Source organism: Aptenodytes forsteri, unplaced genomic scaffold (assembly GCF_000699145.1).
Source record: "Aptenodytes forsteri isolate BGI_AS27 unplaced genomic scaffold, ASM69914v1 Scaffold73, whole genome shotgun sequence".
NCBI lineage: Eukaryota > Metazoa > Chordata > Aves > Sphenisciformes > Spheniscidae > Aptenodytes > Aptenodytes forsteri.
The window spans coordinates 1,489,244-1,504,279 of NW_008796215.1; the positions used below are offsets into that span (position 1 = coordinate 1,489,244).

A 15,036-nucleotide genomic window follows, 5' to 3' on the forward strand; every position below is an offset into this window, starting at 1 on the left:
TCTAGTCTAAATCTACCCCCCTTTAGTTTAAAGCCATTCCCCCTTGTCCTGTCGCAACAGGCCCTGCTAAAAAGTTTGCCACCATCTTTTTAATAAGCCCCCTTTAAGTACTGATAGGCTGCAATAAGGTGTCCCCAAAGCCTTCTCTTCTCCAGGCTGAACAACCCCAACTCTCTCAGCCTTTCTTCTCTGCCTACACCTTGTCTTGTGCTCCTGTCCTCCGACAGGAGCTGCATTTAATTCACTCAGTGCTCCTTTTCCCTTCTTTTCATTAGTTTTCATTCTAAGAGCAAGGCTAGATCGATTCTGCTCCAAAGGCATAGCTGAGCCCATGCACTGATAAGATGCCAGGGCTCCTGAGCTGCAATACTGAAAAGAGGAAGAGCCAAGAAATGCCATTTCTATTCTGAAAACTTTAGCATTTTGTTAAAAGAGATATTAGGTTTTCTCTAAGGCCAGCAGCATGCCTCCAGGGGGTTGGTTCAGCAGGTCACTTTAGGGACTGAGTGGAAATACCTTATAGGTAAAGTGCAAGAGAAATGCTGTTTCTTCGATAGCATCCCCTTTAGTCTGAAAAGAGCAATTGGTTTTCTCACTCCTTCCCAGTTTGTTTTCTGTTGAAGGCACAGCATGTATTTACTCACTCACTTCTCCACTGCAATTTGTCTTCTGGCTTGAGTGACGTTAAGTGAAGGTGACAGCTACCCAGGGTGCACTTGATCCTGGTATTTGGTGAAGCATGAATGCGTAGCGCAGGCTGCAGTCTAGCTTCTTGGCTGTCATCTACATCCTGCACTTTGGATGAGGCCCCCAAGATAAGGCCCACACTTTATTGTCATTATTTGGCAGATGTAACAGATTTGATGCGAGATGATACCTTCATTATAGATCTATTAGCTCTTTCAGTTTAATCTGATTAAGCTCTCCCAGACACTTAGGTAAGGTAGATGGGATGAGTTTGAGTCAGAAAGATTAGGTGACTCCCGCATGATCACAAAAAGGTCAGAGGCAGAGGAAGGAATTTGAGGGGCATCACCCCTAACTTGCACATAAACACACTCAATGAAATCAGGGCCCGGGCTGTGGAAGGGGAAGAAGGGCTGGTACAACCTCATTCACTCTCTCTCCAGTCCCACTTCTTGCACGGGCCTTGAGCTTTTGGTACTGTAGCAAGAGAGTGGGAATCAGCAATCAGTACAGAGTGGGGAGCTGAAGCTGGTAAATCCGTATCTAAATCCCAGGTTAGCCTCTGGGCCAGCTGCCCTCTCCAACTGAAGTGTGGATATTTTACTGCAGGGAAACCTTCAATATGAACTTTCACATAAAAAAAAAAATAGAGCTGTGTCCTTAGCTGAAACATGTGGTGTCAGTGGAGCTATTTCCATTTGCACTGACCGAGCATTGACACAGGCTGTGTGATCACACTGTCTCCATTATGCATCAAAAAACCGTTTCCTCTCCTAAATGTTTCTTAGGTGACTGACAAACAGAAGTTGGACAGATTTCCTCATTTGTTGCTTGTGATGATACCACCATGGCTTAGAGCATCATTTCTAGGATTAAATTCTGACTCTGAGAGGGAAGGGTAGACAGGTTCACTTACCCGCCATACCAGTCCTTGAGTAATGGGTATTGCACATAAACACTTTATAATAATTATGAACAAAAACATGAGTACTTGTGTTGTCTCCCTAGGGACTCATGTCACCTAGCTTGTTATAGTCGTTTCTTTCCTAATGGAAGAAACTTGTTGTAGGCGTAATTCTACCATGGTGTGTGGGAGGGAAGTCTTGGGGAACAGATGGTTCTTGGTGAACAGACTCTAGTGACTAAGACCAACTCTCAAAAAAGAATGAATCTATCAAACTGATTTGCTGAAGAATAGAAATATGAAAGATAACCAAAAACAAAAAAATGAACTATGAAGCAAGGCTGCCTGTTGTATACTCGACAGTGGTATTTCTCCCTGGTAAAGAAATTGCTTTTTAATAGCTCTCCTATGGAAAGGATTCTCTAAGCTGTTTCTTTTTAAAATGCTGATGTATTTATCACTGAGCACAGGAGGGCAGAAAACCAGGCACTTGAAACTCGGAATGAAAATAAAGAATTCTGCACTAGCAGAAATTTTGCCTCTACAGATTTGCATCTATCTGCTTGAAGGGCGTGTAGGAAACCACTGAGAATTTCTGAGGGAGGTCAACGTGAGTGTAGTTTTTACATGGTATCTCCAAAGGTCTTGAGAGTAAAAACAGAGTGATAAACCATACCTGGGATGACTGGAAGGTACCTTTGAGCCACTGGTAGCAATTCAGATGTGGTTGCCTTGCCTGGGCTGCCTTCTATGACCAGCAGCAAAGGTGTATTCGCTAGGCAACTGCCCCATTATGTGGATCCTCAAACATGGGAGGAATTGAAGCAGCAGGAGACTGTGCTGCACGTCTGTCCCAGATGTGTCCTGCTGCAGAGCGGTGGGAACCGCAAATGTGCAATAGTAATTGCCTGCCTGTGAGGATAGAAGTGCCCCTATCTGTCCCAGATGTGTCCTGCTGCAAATGTGCAATAGTAGTTGCCTGCCTGTGAGGATAGAAGTGCCCCTCTCTGCAGCTCCCTGGGGAGGTGGTAGTTTGCATAAAGAAAGATTTCAGAAAACATCATCCTGTAGACCTACCAGTACATACAGTTAAAATGGACAAATTCTTCAGTTAAGCTCATTTCAGTCCAGAGTGTTAATAAAAATGTACTTATTCCTTCAAGGTTGTGGTTTAATTATCGGCGCTGATAATGACTTTCATGACCAATACAGAACGATTTCTGACACCAGGTTGCTGAGTGGGTGGATTAAAGTCTCTCCCCATGAAAGAGATTTTCCCCTACAAAAGAAGTACCCAGTACTGTGGACTATTTGCTCAGTCATGAGTAATCTCTTAAGAGCTCCTTGCCAGCCATTTGATACGTTGGTGTTTCATTTTCAGGGTGTTTAACCGTCCCACCAGCTGGGAATTAGATAAACAGCATCTCAATTTTACCAGTGCAAGAACTGAAAGCGGTTACATAAGTGGCCCCTTCTTACTTGGCAGTATTTTTTCAGAACTCATTTGACCACTATATTTACTGAAATGCAATTTTAGGTCTATTAGCTCTCCAGACCCAGCACAGCTCAGAGGGAGATTATTTTAAAGTCCGTATCTACAGCGAACTTTTTAATTTAGAGCTGGCTGGAGTGTAGTGGGAAATTCTCAACCAGACCTGTAAACCAGTTGTCCAAGATACTCTCATGCTGCTACTAAATATGATGCAGGCAAAGCAGAGTTTCACTTGGGTTTAATAGAAGCAGTACTAAGCAGTCTGAGACTTAATTCGGCTTCCCTTTGGCATTACAGTAAAAATGTCCATTTTTTAAACAACTTACTATATGTGCTCTGAACCATTCTTAGCTACAATAACTGATATTTAACCGCAGAGCTAAAGGCTACCCATACAAAACATCCTGCAGTAATGTTTCAGAATTGGCATCTGGTCTTGTAAAATCATATTCTAAACTGACAAGGTCTTTTGAGCAACATGCAAGGAAATGCATATCTCCATGGCTGCAACCTTAAATGTAGATTAGCATCCCTTCGGAAGTGGGCTTTAATCTTGGAGATGATCTCCTGAGCTTCTTTTTCTATAATGGCACATTGCTGATCTTCATACCTCATAGGACATAGATGGCTGCAGCATTGTCAGTGTCATTGTTCATTAGTTGTTATTTATCTTAGTTCAGAGAGTGATGATCAGATATTATTATATAATTTGAGCCTCTTCAGGAGATGCTTTTAAGCATGTGGGAGGGAAGGAGACACAGTGTTTTGGAGAGTTATCTCTTCCAGTGTAAAAGGAAAGAAGATATTCTTGGTTTAGTACATTTTTACTCTCTCTGAATTAGATAAAATTGCAATGCTCTGAGTGATGAATTGAGTAAATGACGGGGAGATAATAGCTGTGCTATTATCCCTGGAGAGAAGATGCCAAAACTGAATGCTTTTCATTTGAAAGGGATGAGCCGCCATAAAATGTTCAATGTAAGGAAAATTGCACAGACTAGGATTTTCCTCCCAATACTTCTTTCCTCAGAGTCCCACTAACCTGGTGAGTTAAAAACACTTTCGCTGCAAAAATGAGTCTGAAAACAGCATATACCTCTGAAGTTAGAGGAATCCATGTATGAGATACTTGGTCATTAGCTTGCATACTACTGGAGAATCCAAGACACAAATTCACCATTAGGGCATGTGCTACCTCAGAGACCATCTTCTGCAGCTATAGCACAGCAGTACTTCCACTTTCCTGCTTGGACACCCCATATAGCTGCTCAGGGGATCACAAATTGCATGTGCTACTTGGGGTCCCAAAGAGGTGGAAAGTAAGTGATATTGCAGTACCAGAAAAAGGCACTGCAAAAGGAAAGCATGGGGGAAAGCAGCGGACCAAGAGGGTAAGAGAGTCCCTCCATCACAGTTGAGTTCAGTGGGGAAGATCTGTTCATGCTGCCATGGTTCCCTCAGGTTTACAGGGATGACACCGTGCAGCCATTTCATAAATTCTTTAAGATTGTAATATACCAGCAGGCTTGCCATTTTTTTTATACAAATGTGAGAAAGAGAAGTGTCATGAGCTGAGCACGTCATGAGCTGAGCACAGAAAGTCAGAGAACACAAAGATAAATGTTTTCTTACTCTGTTAAAAGTGCTTTGGAGCCTGTGACTTACAGGTGTCATTTGGTGGGAGGATGGAAGCAGAGACTGGTTGGGTGGAAGTCTGAGCATCCATCTGGAAACAGGGTGAAGGCTGCCCCTGTTGATTAATGGGTAGAGCTGGTCTTTCAGGCTGGGGAGCCAAAGGTGATAGCCGTATGTAGCTTTATGAGTATGACTCTCCCCTTCAGGTTGCAGGCTTGAGGCATAACTGAATTAAAAGACTATGATGTTTTTAAATTAAGCAATACACTACTAAGAGACGAATAAAGCAATTAAGTGATAATTAATCTAAAAGCACACACAACTATAAAGGTACTAATTATCATTCTTAAGTCTTATGAATCACACCCAACTACTATTGAATTACAGTTCTATCTCCCTTCCCTTCCCACTATTTAGAATTAGAACGCAAGTCTATACCTCCTTTTTCCACTCTCATACACCAAGTCTTTCAGACAAAGACATGATGGAGGGTCCAGCAGGTTGTCCAGTGGGGGTCCCTCTGGCATCCTTGTGGACTTGGATTCAAAGGTCAGCTTCGTCACCACCTGTAGGTGTCCACACTCCTACTGACAAAAAAATCCTGTTCTCCTTTATTCTGTACCTGATTTTATATCTTATCTCCCAGTTTTCTGTTTCTGGATGCGTCTTTTCAGCACATCCTGTTCTCTTTATTCTGTACCTGATTTTATATCTTATCTCCCAGTTTTCTGTTTCTGGATGCGTCTTTTCAGCACCCTTGCACCTCTCTTTCTCCATCCAAACTCCTCTGAAATAAACAGTCTGTCCCCAGTTACTTTTTCCCTAGTTGGTCCCATTTCTGCTGCATCCATACCCAAGTTTGGTGGGGTTTTTTCAGTGCTGTTACTTAGGCAATCTTGACTTTATATGGTATTACTTATATGGTTGCCTGGGGACAGGTGGCTTTGCAAGACTTTGCACCCCAAAACTCCCCTGCCGGTATCCAGTTCATATTGGCATCATATTGTTTACCAGCCTTAACTCTTCAACCTAGTTCCAATTAAGTACAAGCAGTTTCTTACCTTGTGCACAGTCTGCATACCACAGCACCAGAGAAACACATTTTTCACACTCTGGTTTTGTGCTCATGCAGCCTTGTTGTCCTTGAACTGTTTTAATCACTTTCCTCATTCCAAGTAGAGGCCTTACCTAATTAGGAGGCTTGGTGCTCCATCAGGACCTCCTGCTTACAACTTACCACTCTGTAGTAGTACCTACAGAAAGCTGTGTGCCCTAAGGATGCTAACTTTACGGTCCATGTAGTTTGGGGCAGATCTTTAAGCATTGGTGTGTTGTTTTTTTCCCCCAGGGAATCTGGGAAATTGATGGGCTGCCTCTACCGAATATGGCAGAACAGGTGGAGACTTAGTGTAGAGATGAGTTTTACTTCCCTCAGTTAAATATATAGTTAGGATGTATAGCCTCATGCAAGTAGTAGTTGCAGAACATTTTGTATTTCTTATTTGTGGAACCACTACGTGGGATGTGAGGTGCATTTCGGTACGGGTAGTTGGTTGTGGTATGTTCTGCTTGTTTATTCTCCACTCCTTCAGCCAGGGTTTTTCACCGGTAGATTAAAGCATTAAAGTAATTTATAACCTTGTAGGACTAGGGCCAAGGACACAGGCTCATTAACGGTAATCCCTACTCAGACAGATGGGGAGACTTTTGTGTACAAACAAGTTCTTGTTGTTCAACATAGTTGAAAACGTTGCTCATTCTGGTGACACATGGGCAAGTGATTTGTTACACCTGAAGCATAATTAGCCCAAGTGCTCACTTTTCTGCCTCATATCAACTGGGTAGCATAAAATTAATTGGTGAACTCTAGATCTAGAAGCCAATGGCATGCAGAAAACATGAATGCCACTTCAGCTGTACTACCATTTCATTTGGTCTCCATTGGAAGGAGTATGAGCTGAAAATATACTTGCAGAGAAAAGTAACTTTTCTATTAATAGATGTACAATAGTTTGGGGTATGCAGTGAGATGAAGACTGCATGTCAGCATGAAAGATGTCTTGAGTCACAGATCCTCTGATCAGAAAGTTTTAACACTATGGCTTTAGCTGGAACAATTAATAGGAGTGTCAGAGATGGTAAGTCGGGCTTGTAATGGTTGATTACCCTTCAACAGTCTCTAAGAGATGCCAGAGTGAGCTAAAACCTGAGCCTGGCTTAAGGACACTTGATATGGCTTTCCTGATCCTCTTCAAAATGCATGTGTGTTTCCTTCCATACTAAAATATCTGGATTTCTCTACCATTTAAAAAAGTAGAAAGAAAAAAAGAAAAAGAAAAGAAAAAAAGAAAGAGAAACTCCTACCTGACTGCAAACAAAACTCATTATTATCTTTTACTGCCTTAAAGAGGAGGAGTCTTGCAGGGTGAGTGAAACATCATCTGACTTGTCTCTAACCATCAGCCTTGTCAGAGCATTCTAGTCAGGTACAACTGTAATGGCAGGGTAGAGAGAAAATTTTCACATGGTGTAACAGCCATCTGTGGCAACACTCTGATCTTTGTACCGGGAAGTGAGTGACATCTGCTCCTGGTAGAAGTGTTACTATCACAAGCTGACGTTAAATGGCCCTCCTAACAACAGGTATCTTTATTCTGAAACAAGACTACACCTCCTGTTTGACGAGACCCAAGCTAGTGGAAAAGGGAGTACACATGCCAAAAGGCTGGTACGGAATTCATGGGCCAAATTTGCCTTTTCCTTACATCAGGATAATTTGACACAGTTCAGTGGGACTGCTTATATTTTTTTATACCCATGCCAGGAAGAGGTGAATTTTAAGAATGTTTATTATGGGCAGAACCAATTGATCCAAGCACTGTCAAAAGAGGTCTCAAATACAGAAAGCAGTCCATATTTTGTATAACACGCAAAGAGGTTGGATTCAAAGAGAAGGTCTGAGCTGTGAATCCAGCTGTCAGGCTTGCATGTGGGCTTCTGCAACCATTTCTGAAGGGTTTCCATGGATTATTCCGAGAACTGGCCATAATCGAGGCATTAATTACAGCTGGTTGCCGGTAAGAGCGGTACTTGCAGAGCCACACTGCATTGTAAGTAGTTGGACACTATTTGGACAGATGGATCTATCTTCTTAAAGAAGTTTTAAATTCCCTAAGCTGAAGGCTCCTTGGATGGAAATCAAGGATTACTTGTAACTCTCTGCTTCCTTGTTTGCTTGGAATAGTGACACTACAGAAAATCAGTTTATAATGGCTAAGTCATCCTTTCTTAGATGTTTTCTTAGAATCTCAACTGGTTTTTTTCTTCTTCAGTGGACTTGGTCTCTTTTTTACAAGTACCTTCACTTCTTGTAGTGTCCCTGCTCTTCCTATTAGTCTCATAAATTGCATTACCTTCTGATCATCTCCCAGTAATTTTCTAGTTTCTTTATTTACTCTGTGTGCTGCATGTAGCCTTACTATGAGAATATGATTGTACTTAAGTGACAGCAAGGAAAGGAAGCAGATATTTGACAGGCTGAGGTACGTGGGCTTAGTGCTTTTCTTTTAAGCACCAATCAAAAAATTACGTTTTCATGATGAACAGAACAAAAATTTATGTGGAATGGCATAAGAAGGCCGAAATATTTGTATCGGATGTGAACACAAAAGAAAAATGATGAAATGAGAAATTGTCTTGGGTAAATGCAAAAATTCCATGTTTAAATGATTGTACTATTTGACAACATCCATAAATTGAATGTTCTTGGGATGAATTTCAGGCACCGAGACCAGCTGGCATGAAATGGCTTGCATTCATGCCATTAAACTTTCTTACCTTCCAAAACATCATGGCCACATGTGGGATATCTGTGGGGAAAAGCCCCTGTCCCAGGCTAACGCCTCACTTGTGACCAGGGACTCATTCATCTTTCTGGTAGTTGGTTCAGGCCAAAATTGTGCAAAGACCCTTCTAACAGTGGAACAATACAGATGATTGAGTTCTAGTGCCCAGGGCATAAGCTGGCACAGTTTAATTTCCAGGTATGGATATTTCCACAGAATTCATTGGCTATCTTGGGTGGTGGGTGTTCAGCACAAGGCTCTTACTGTGACTTGTCCACCCACCTATAAGATGGTACTAGAGACCACAGAAAGCTTTTCCATGTCTGTCAAGTCCCTAATGCTCCTGTCTATAACATCTGTCTCTGAAAGAGCTCCTTCTACTGTTCCAGATTAACTGACACGTAACCCGAGTATTCTTGCTAGAAAACAGCAGGCTTTGTCAGCAGCCAGTTTTCAAGGAAATTGGCCGTTTAAAACCATACCCTAAGTAGCTGGCTATACATACTAGCCTTAGCTGACTTATATTAAAGTTTACTGCCTGTCATTTCTTTGTTTCTGTAGTCTTTATCTTTAAATAATCAGCTGTTTTGTTTACTAGATGTTGGTCATGGGTACTGTATTTCCACTATATTAGCTCTACTCAGGGGAAAGTAATAGCTCTTGATTGAAGCATAAGCCATTTGTTTTCCTATAATGAGGAACACTCTGCTGCATGCTTTCTAACTGATTAGATGAATTATGCTTTATTTGACTTGAGAAGAACCATACTTAAAAGCAACTTTCTGAAGAGGAAATGAGGCAGAGAGCGCACAAGGGGAAAAAAAGGCTTTATCCCGATTAATGCTTCCTGAGCTGCATTTTTACACATTTCTTGACTGAGCAGTCCTGATGCTTATTGCTGGAAATGCACCAGGCTAAAACTTAATTGCAGGCTAATTACTTTATGTCAAGAAGCTGCCCAATTATTTCTCAAATTTCCTACAATGGCAATTCTAAAAGTAGTTATGTACCTTCCTTCCTTCAAGACTGTATTGGAGGATTTTATCAGTGGCAAACACAACTGGGATAAGCCCTTTCATCAGAATAAAACTGCAGAGATCAGCTGTTTTTTAAAGAGTTATTTTCATGACTTTGGTACCTGCAGCAGTTTAGATTTGTGGTGGTCACTCATGTCCATTTATGATATTGCCATTGAAATCACTGAGGGTTATATGCACCAGGGTGTTACTCTGTGTATCTATATATAGGCTGTCCCCTAGTATTTATACACCAACACTCTGTTCAGAAGAGGGACTTTTAAAAATTATTCCACACACCCAATGGGACACCTTGTTCTTTAAAGGAATTGTTGCCACAATGTTTTACCCCTTGGCCCGTGTCTTACTTAGAATAAATTATATTTCCTTTACAGAAGCAATTCATGCTTGTATCCTCCTGAATTATGCTAAGCAATCCCTTCCATTTCTTTATCTGAAAGGACGGAAGCTTTTTGCCTTTTTTTTTTTAATTGAACTCTCTCAACCTTAATCTTCTCAGTAGTTCCTCATATTCGAGATTCATTTTGTGGGAATTCTCTGATTTTTCTCCATTTTAAATGTTCTCATACAGTAATGCCTTGAAATGTGCATACTATAATGTAAGTTACCATCTTTTGCTAATCCTCCTAGAGAAGCCTAATATCCCAGTGCTTATTAAACACACCTGGCCCCACTGTGCACCAGAGAAGCCCATTTTTTATTGGTTTTAAAAAAAAAAAAAAAAGAAGCTGGCAACATCTGGTTAAAACAGTGTAATTTGAATGCCTCAATTGATCGTTGGTTTGTACTACAGGAGGAAAAAAGGTTACCTTTCTAGGTCACACTGAAAAACCTGATGCTTTCTGGGTCAGTCACCAAAGCGTTTGGCCCTGCTCTGGCAGAGGGAGAGCCGTGCGTGCTGTCGCTGAAGAGGCAGTCTGTTGCAGAAAGGAGCCACAGCGAGTTACAGACTCCACTGATGCCGTGGTGAAGAGCAGTAGCCCGCCTTCACCACGGCTTGCATTGCTGGGACATGTTTATTCAGCACTTTGGGAGATGAATCCTTCACATCAGGGGAGAGCACAAGAAATAGTGTTGGATAATGTTACCAAGCAAACAGGAGAACTGCTTTCTCTCCTACTTGTGTTTCTCAATGAGGTGCCATCCTGCATGGTGCCTGTTACAGTAAGTTGGTTTTTTAGGGGTGAGGACTGATAGGTCCAAAAAAGGAAGGACTTCTTTGAAAGGCAGCTATAAGACCAAAGTCACGCAAGTTCCTTTTTAAAGTAGACCATGGCTTAGGCACTCTACTTTTCATTATTTTATATTTGCTTCACTGAAAATGTCTCCTGAGAAAGAAGCAAAGCCTTTGGCATTTTACATTGTTCAGTGGTTCCTTTATTTTCCAGCTGCGCTGTTCCATAGATGTGCAATTTGCCCTTTCTTTGAGGTTTTTGTATCTTTGTGGTATGGAAAAATTTCTGATTGAAAGATTGATGGGCAGAAATCTCTCTGAACTATTACATGCTTTAAGGCAAGAGCAGAGAACACAGAGAGTTACAGATGTCCTTTGGGAAGGGAGGTCAAAGCTTAAGTGGGCAGGAATAGGGAAAGAGATGCCCATCAAACACACACAGCTATAACGCTGGGAGAAATTCTAGACGTCCTGTTTTCATAATAAGTGCTTGACAATGTAAATTGAAATCACAGAGATTATATTATCATTATTATAAATGGGAATTGCCTGATTATAACATAAGAAAAATTCAGCAAATTTCACAGTGAAATTCTCACTTCTGTTGAGGGACAGCACAGCCTGTGTAGAACTTGCATCCTGTTTTGAGGATTAAAATGAGAATAGCAGCTATTAGGTTCATTTATTCTGTTTTGGTCAAGGCAGCAGTGTTGCCCCTGGAATGCGTTAGGATGCTCAAAAAGACGCTGAAAGTAGGATACGTTATTACTGATTTCCCTCAGTTTAATACTGGACAACTTGAAATCAAACATCTTTCCTTTCTCTTCACTGTAATTCTGTGGCAATTCATGTATCACTTCTGGAGTATTGCTGGCCAGTGTTTTCATGTGGTTCCAACAGTACAGCACACTAGCCCACTTCTACCTCTTGAATATATTTTGTATTGGCAGACAGCTTCTAAAAAGAAAAGATAGAACAGTCCTTAGGCCTCGTGCAGTTATTGGGGATTTATTATATATGCTCTGGGTGAGTTAATCAGAATTTAGAGATGCAATTATTGTTTACCTGCAGACTAAGCATCATCTTTATGTTAAGCACTCCTTGAGCTATAGGAAACAGTATAAAATAAGCTGCATTTGTTTTGTCTTTAAATCTTCTTGCACTTTCCTGTAAAGCACTGACAAGTCTGAAATCTTCAGATGCCATAAAAGAGGCAGCAGCAGACTTTGATTAAACAGCTGCTCCTGTTATCTGATTTAATGGTGACAATGAACTGAATGTTCTTGTGATGCAGAAGGTTTCCAAAGCAGTATGCTGATTTGTGTGCTTGCATTTAGAAATTGTCTTCATCCTTCAGAGAAATACAGTGAATCATTGGAGGGGGTGAAAAATTACAGCTGTTGAGTGGCGTGTGGTAGTAGGCAATACCTAGCAGTCGGCATAGAAATATTGAAAGGGATATTATCTGCAGTGGGAACGTCAGGAGGAGATGGCATGTAGGCAGAATATAACTGTCCAAATTTGAGCAAGACTGGCACTGCAGAAATACTACTCTTCTTTTAATATACCATGACTGAAATGGAGAAAGGGCTGATTCATTCTTTCTCTGCCTTTGCATTATTTATGCCAAAGTAAAACAAGTATAAAATAACTCTCATTGGGTGGAGTTTTACGCTCTCTTTGCAATAGAACAAACAAATGCAGAATTGTTCCTAAAACTCTTAAAAAATCTTTGGTCTTACATGGGCTCTCTGAGAAATCTTTCCATTTTGTGCCTCATCAGGGTTTGCTCATGTGCGATCTCTCATAAGATGATGCATATTTGTACAGCCACTCTAGCATCCTCTTGTTAGAAGACAAGCTTTTTACAGACATTAATGCTGCTAGTACCCGGTTCTGAACATAAGTTGTTGGGAACTGAGTTCCTACAGTCCATCTGGCTCTCACCAACATCTTTGTCCATGATTAGCTTTCTCTGTCTAGAAATCTATTCTCTGGCCTACACTACATTGCTGAAATATGGATGTAGTTGGGTGCAACTGAGAGAAATTAAATGACATTTTCATGTCCTAACTTTTGTTAACTTGCTCAAGTTTCAGATTTATGAAGGATGTGCAGCTGCATGTTAAAGAAAAATACATGAAGTCAAGTACACAGTGTGCTGCATAGTGGGGAAGGCTGATTTTCTTATCACTTCTTTATCCCTAAGAACATGGAGGTTTATCTAGATTTGGTTGTCCTATAAGCAGAAAGATGGTAATCCCTTAGTCAAACAAGAAACTATTGCTGTTAGTACCAATTAATCTTTCATATGTCTTTTTCTTTTAGTATGTTTAATTTATGTCACACAATTCCTGCTCTTACATAAGCACTGGGCAAATCAAAGACAGAACAACCTCTAGGAAAACAAGAGACCATGACAGTAAGGAATTTTACAAACTCAGTGTTACTGATGAGTAAGCTACAGAGTAGAGGAAACAACCAAAAACCACAGAACTACTCAGAAGCCAACTGGCCCATCCTCCTGCCCCACGGCGGGTTCAGCTATTCCCTGCCTCTCCTGGCAATGCTTATCTAGACGGTTCTTAAATGCATCCAAAGGCAGTGGCACACAGCTTCCCCCAGCAATCTGTCCCAGTACTAGTCATTCCTGTCAGTTGGCTAGTTACCTTTGAAGTGTGGTTATCCTTTGAAATCTAGATTATACCTCTTCAGATCCCACAGCCTCTCTATTCTGTTTATTCTTTCTACCCTTCTTCTTGTCACTCTGCCCCGAAAGGGAAGAGCTATTTGGACTTTACTATTATTTCAGTTGAAGTTGCTCAAATACAATAATGCTGGCCAGCAATACAAAACCCTTAGAACAGACACTTCTAAAACTCAAGATTATTTTTTCAAATCTTACTCCAGCAAACTCAAGTAGCATTTTGAAATTCAGGCTTCATCTTCTTTGCCGGTGAGATTTACCAAATAAAAGGTCTCCAGGTGGAACCTGTAGTAGCTGTCTGCTTTCATGGTGCAAGCAGAACTGCACCCAGACCTGCTATACTGTTATCAGTGACTGAGCTACTCACAGAGTAAAAATGGGAACTGAGGAAACTGCTGTTTTTACACAGGCATTTTCAGGTGATGACAGTATTGATTTCCTTTTCCTTTCAGAAGGATTGTGCACAGTTGTCTTGCTGTTCAGGGTACCTGCTATCTCGGATCTTAGCAAAGCAGGGTGCCAAATGCTGGGTTTGGACAAGTCATCAGACAGAATGTATATGGAAATGTAGGGATCTTCTTAGTGGACAGACGCACAGTCTTGTCATTCTGCAGAAGACTGGGCAGAAAATGTGTATTGGAAAGAGCTTTGGATCATAGTCATAGAAAAAAAGGGCTGGAAGACAGCTTGAGAGGCCAACTAGCTGCACATTTGTCCAGGTGTGCAAAATTGCTGGTGGCAGTCAGCAGCCTTAGCGGTATGGGTTATTGAGGTTCCCCATCTTTCCATCCCAAAGGCAGTTCCCCACAAGACTCATCTGACGTGAACAAAGAGTGACAGTAGGCAAGGAGCAACAAAGGAAGAGGAGGAGCCAGAATGTGCCCTGCTCCCCTCCTCTCCTCAAGTCCTTTGTAGAACCATCAAGAAGATTGCTCGAGTCTAATGCTTCACAGGCTTTCCCACTCCTTACGCTGCCCTCCTTCTTTTTAGCTCCTATTACAGTCCTACAGGCAGCCTTTGAGGTCAAATAGCAAGTGGTTGCAGGAGATGTGGAGATACAGGAATTTCAGTGGCTGTCCCAGGAAATGAGTGGTACAGAGAGGATTCATTCATCTCTTCAGGGCAATGCATTACTTAGTATATTTTTGTCCTGTTTCCCCTGTGAGGTTTTCCGAAGGGAGGGAACAAGTGAATTAACTATTTTATCATCTCACCTGTGTCCTCCCTCTGAAAGAACCAGGCATTCTTTTTTGTGCCAATTTCACTGATTGATGTAATCAGACTGGCTACTCATCAAAGCGATCTCAGTAGCCTAATTCTGTACCTGATCTCTCTCTGTTTGTGCTTCAAGGTCTTTGACAGGGTCCGAGAAGATTGCCCTAATTTCCACGAGAAGATTAAGCCTATTAATGCTGAACTCACTCAGCCCAAGCTGGCCATCAGTGCTGAAGATGAGGAGGAGCTTCTGACCCGGGTCAATATTGTCTTCCACTGTGCAGCAACGGTTCGCTTTGATGAACCCCTGAAGTATGTCCTGCTTTCTGTATTTGCTGAG

At 41.5% G+C, this 15,036-nt stretch overlaps 1 protein-coding gene across 2 annotated transcripts in view; it reads left to right on the forward strand.

Annotated features, from left to right (window-relative positions):
- FAR2 (fatty acyl-CoA reductase 2) overlaps positions 1-15,036 on the forward strand; it is an 80,298-nt gene that overhangs the window by 30,751 nt on the left and 34,511 nt on the right. For both annotated transcript variants that reach the window (XM_009288499.2, XM_009288500.1), the window contains exon 2: positions 14,833-15,008. In XM_009288499.2, the coding sequence (XP_009286774.1) occupies positions 14,833-15,008 (176 nt within the window). The remainder of the gene's footprint in view (positions 1-14,832; positions 15,009-15,036) is intronic.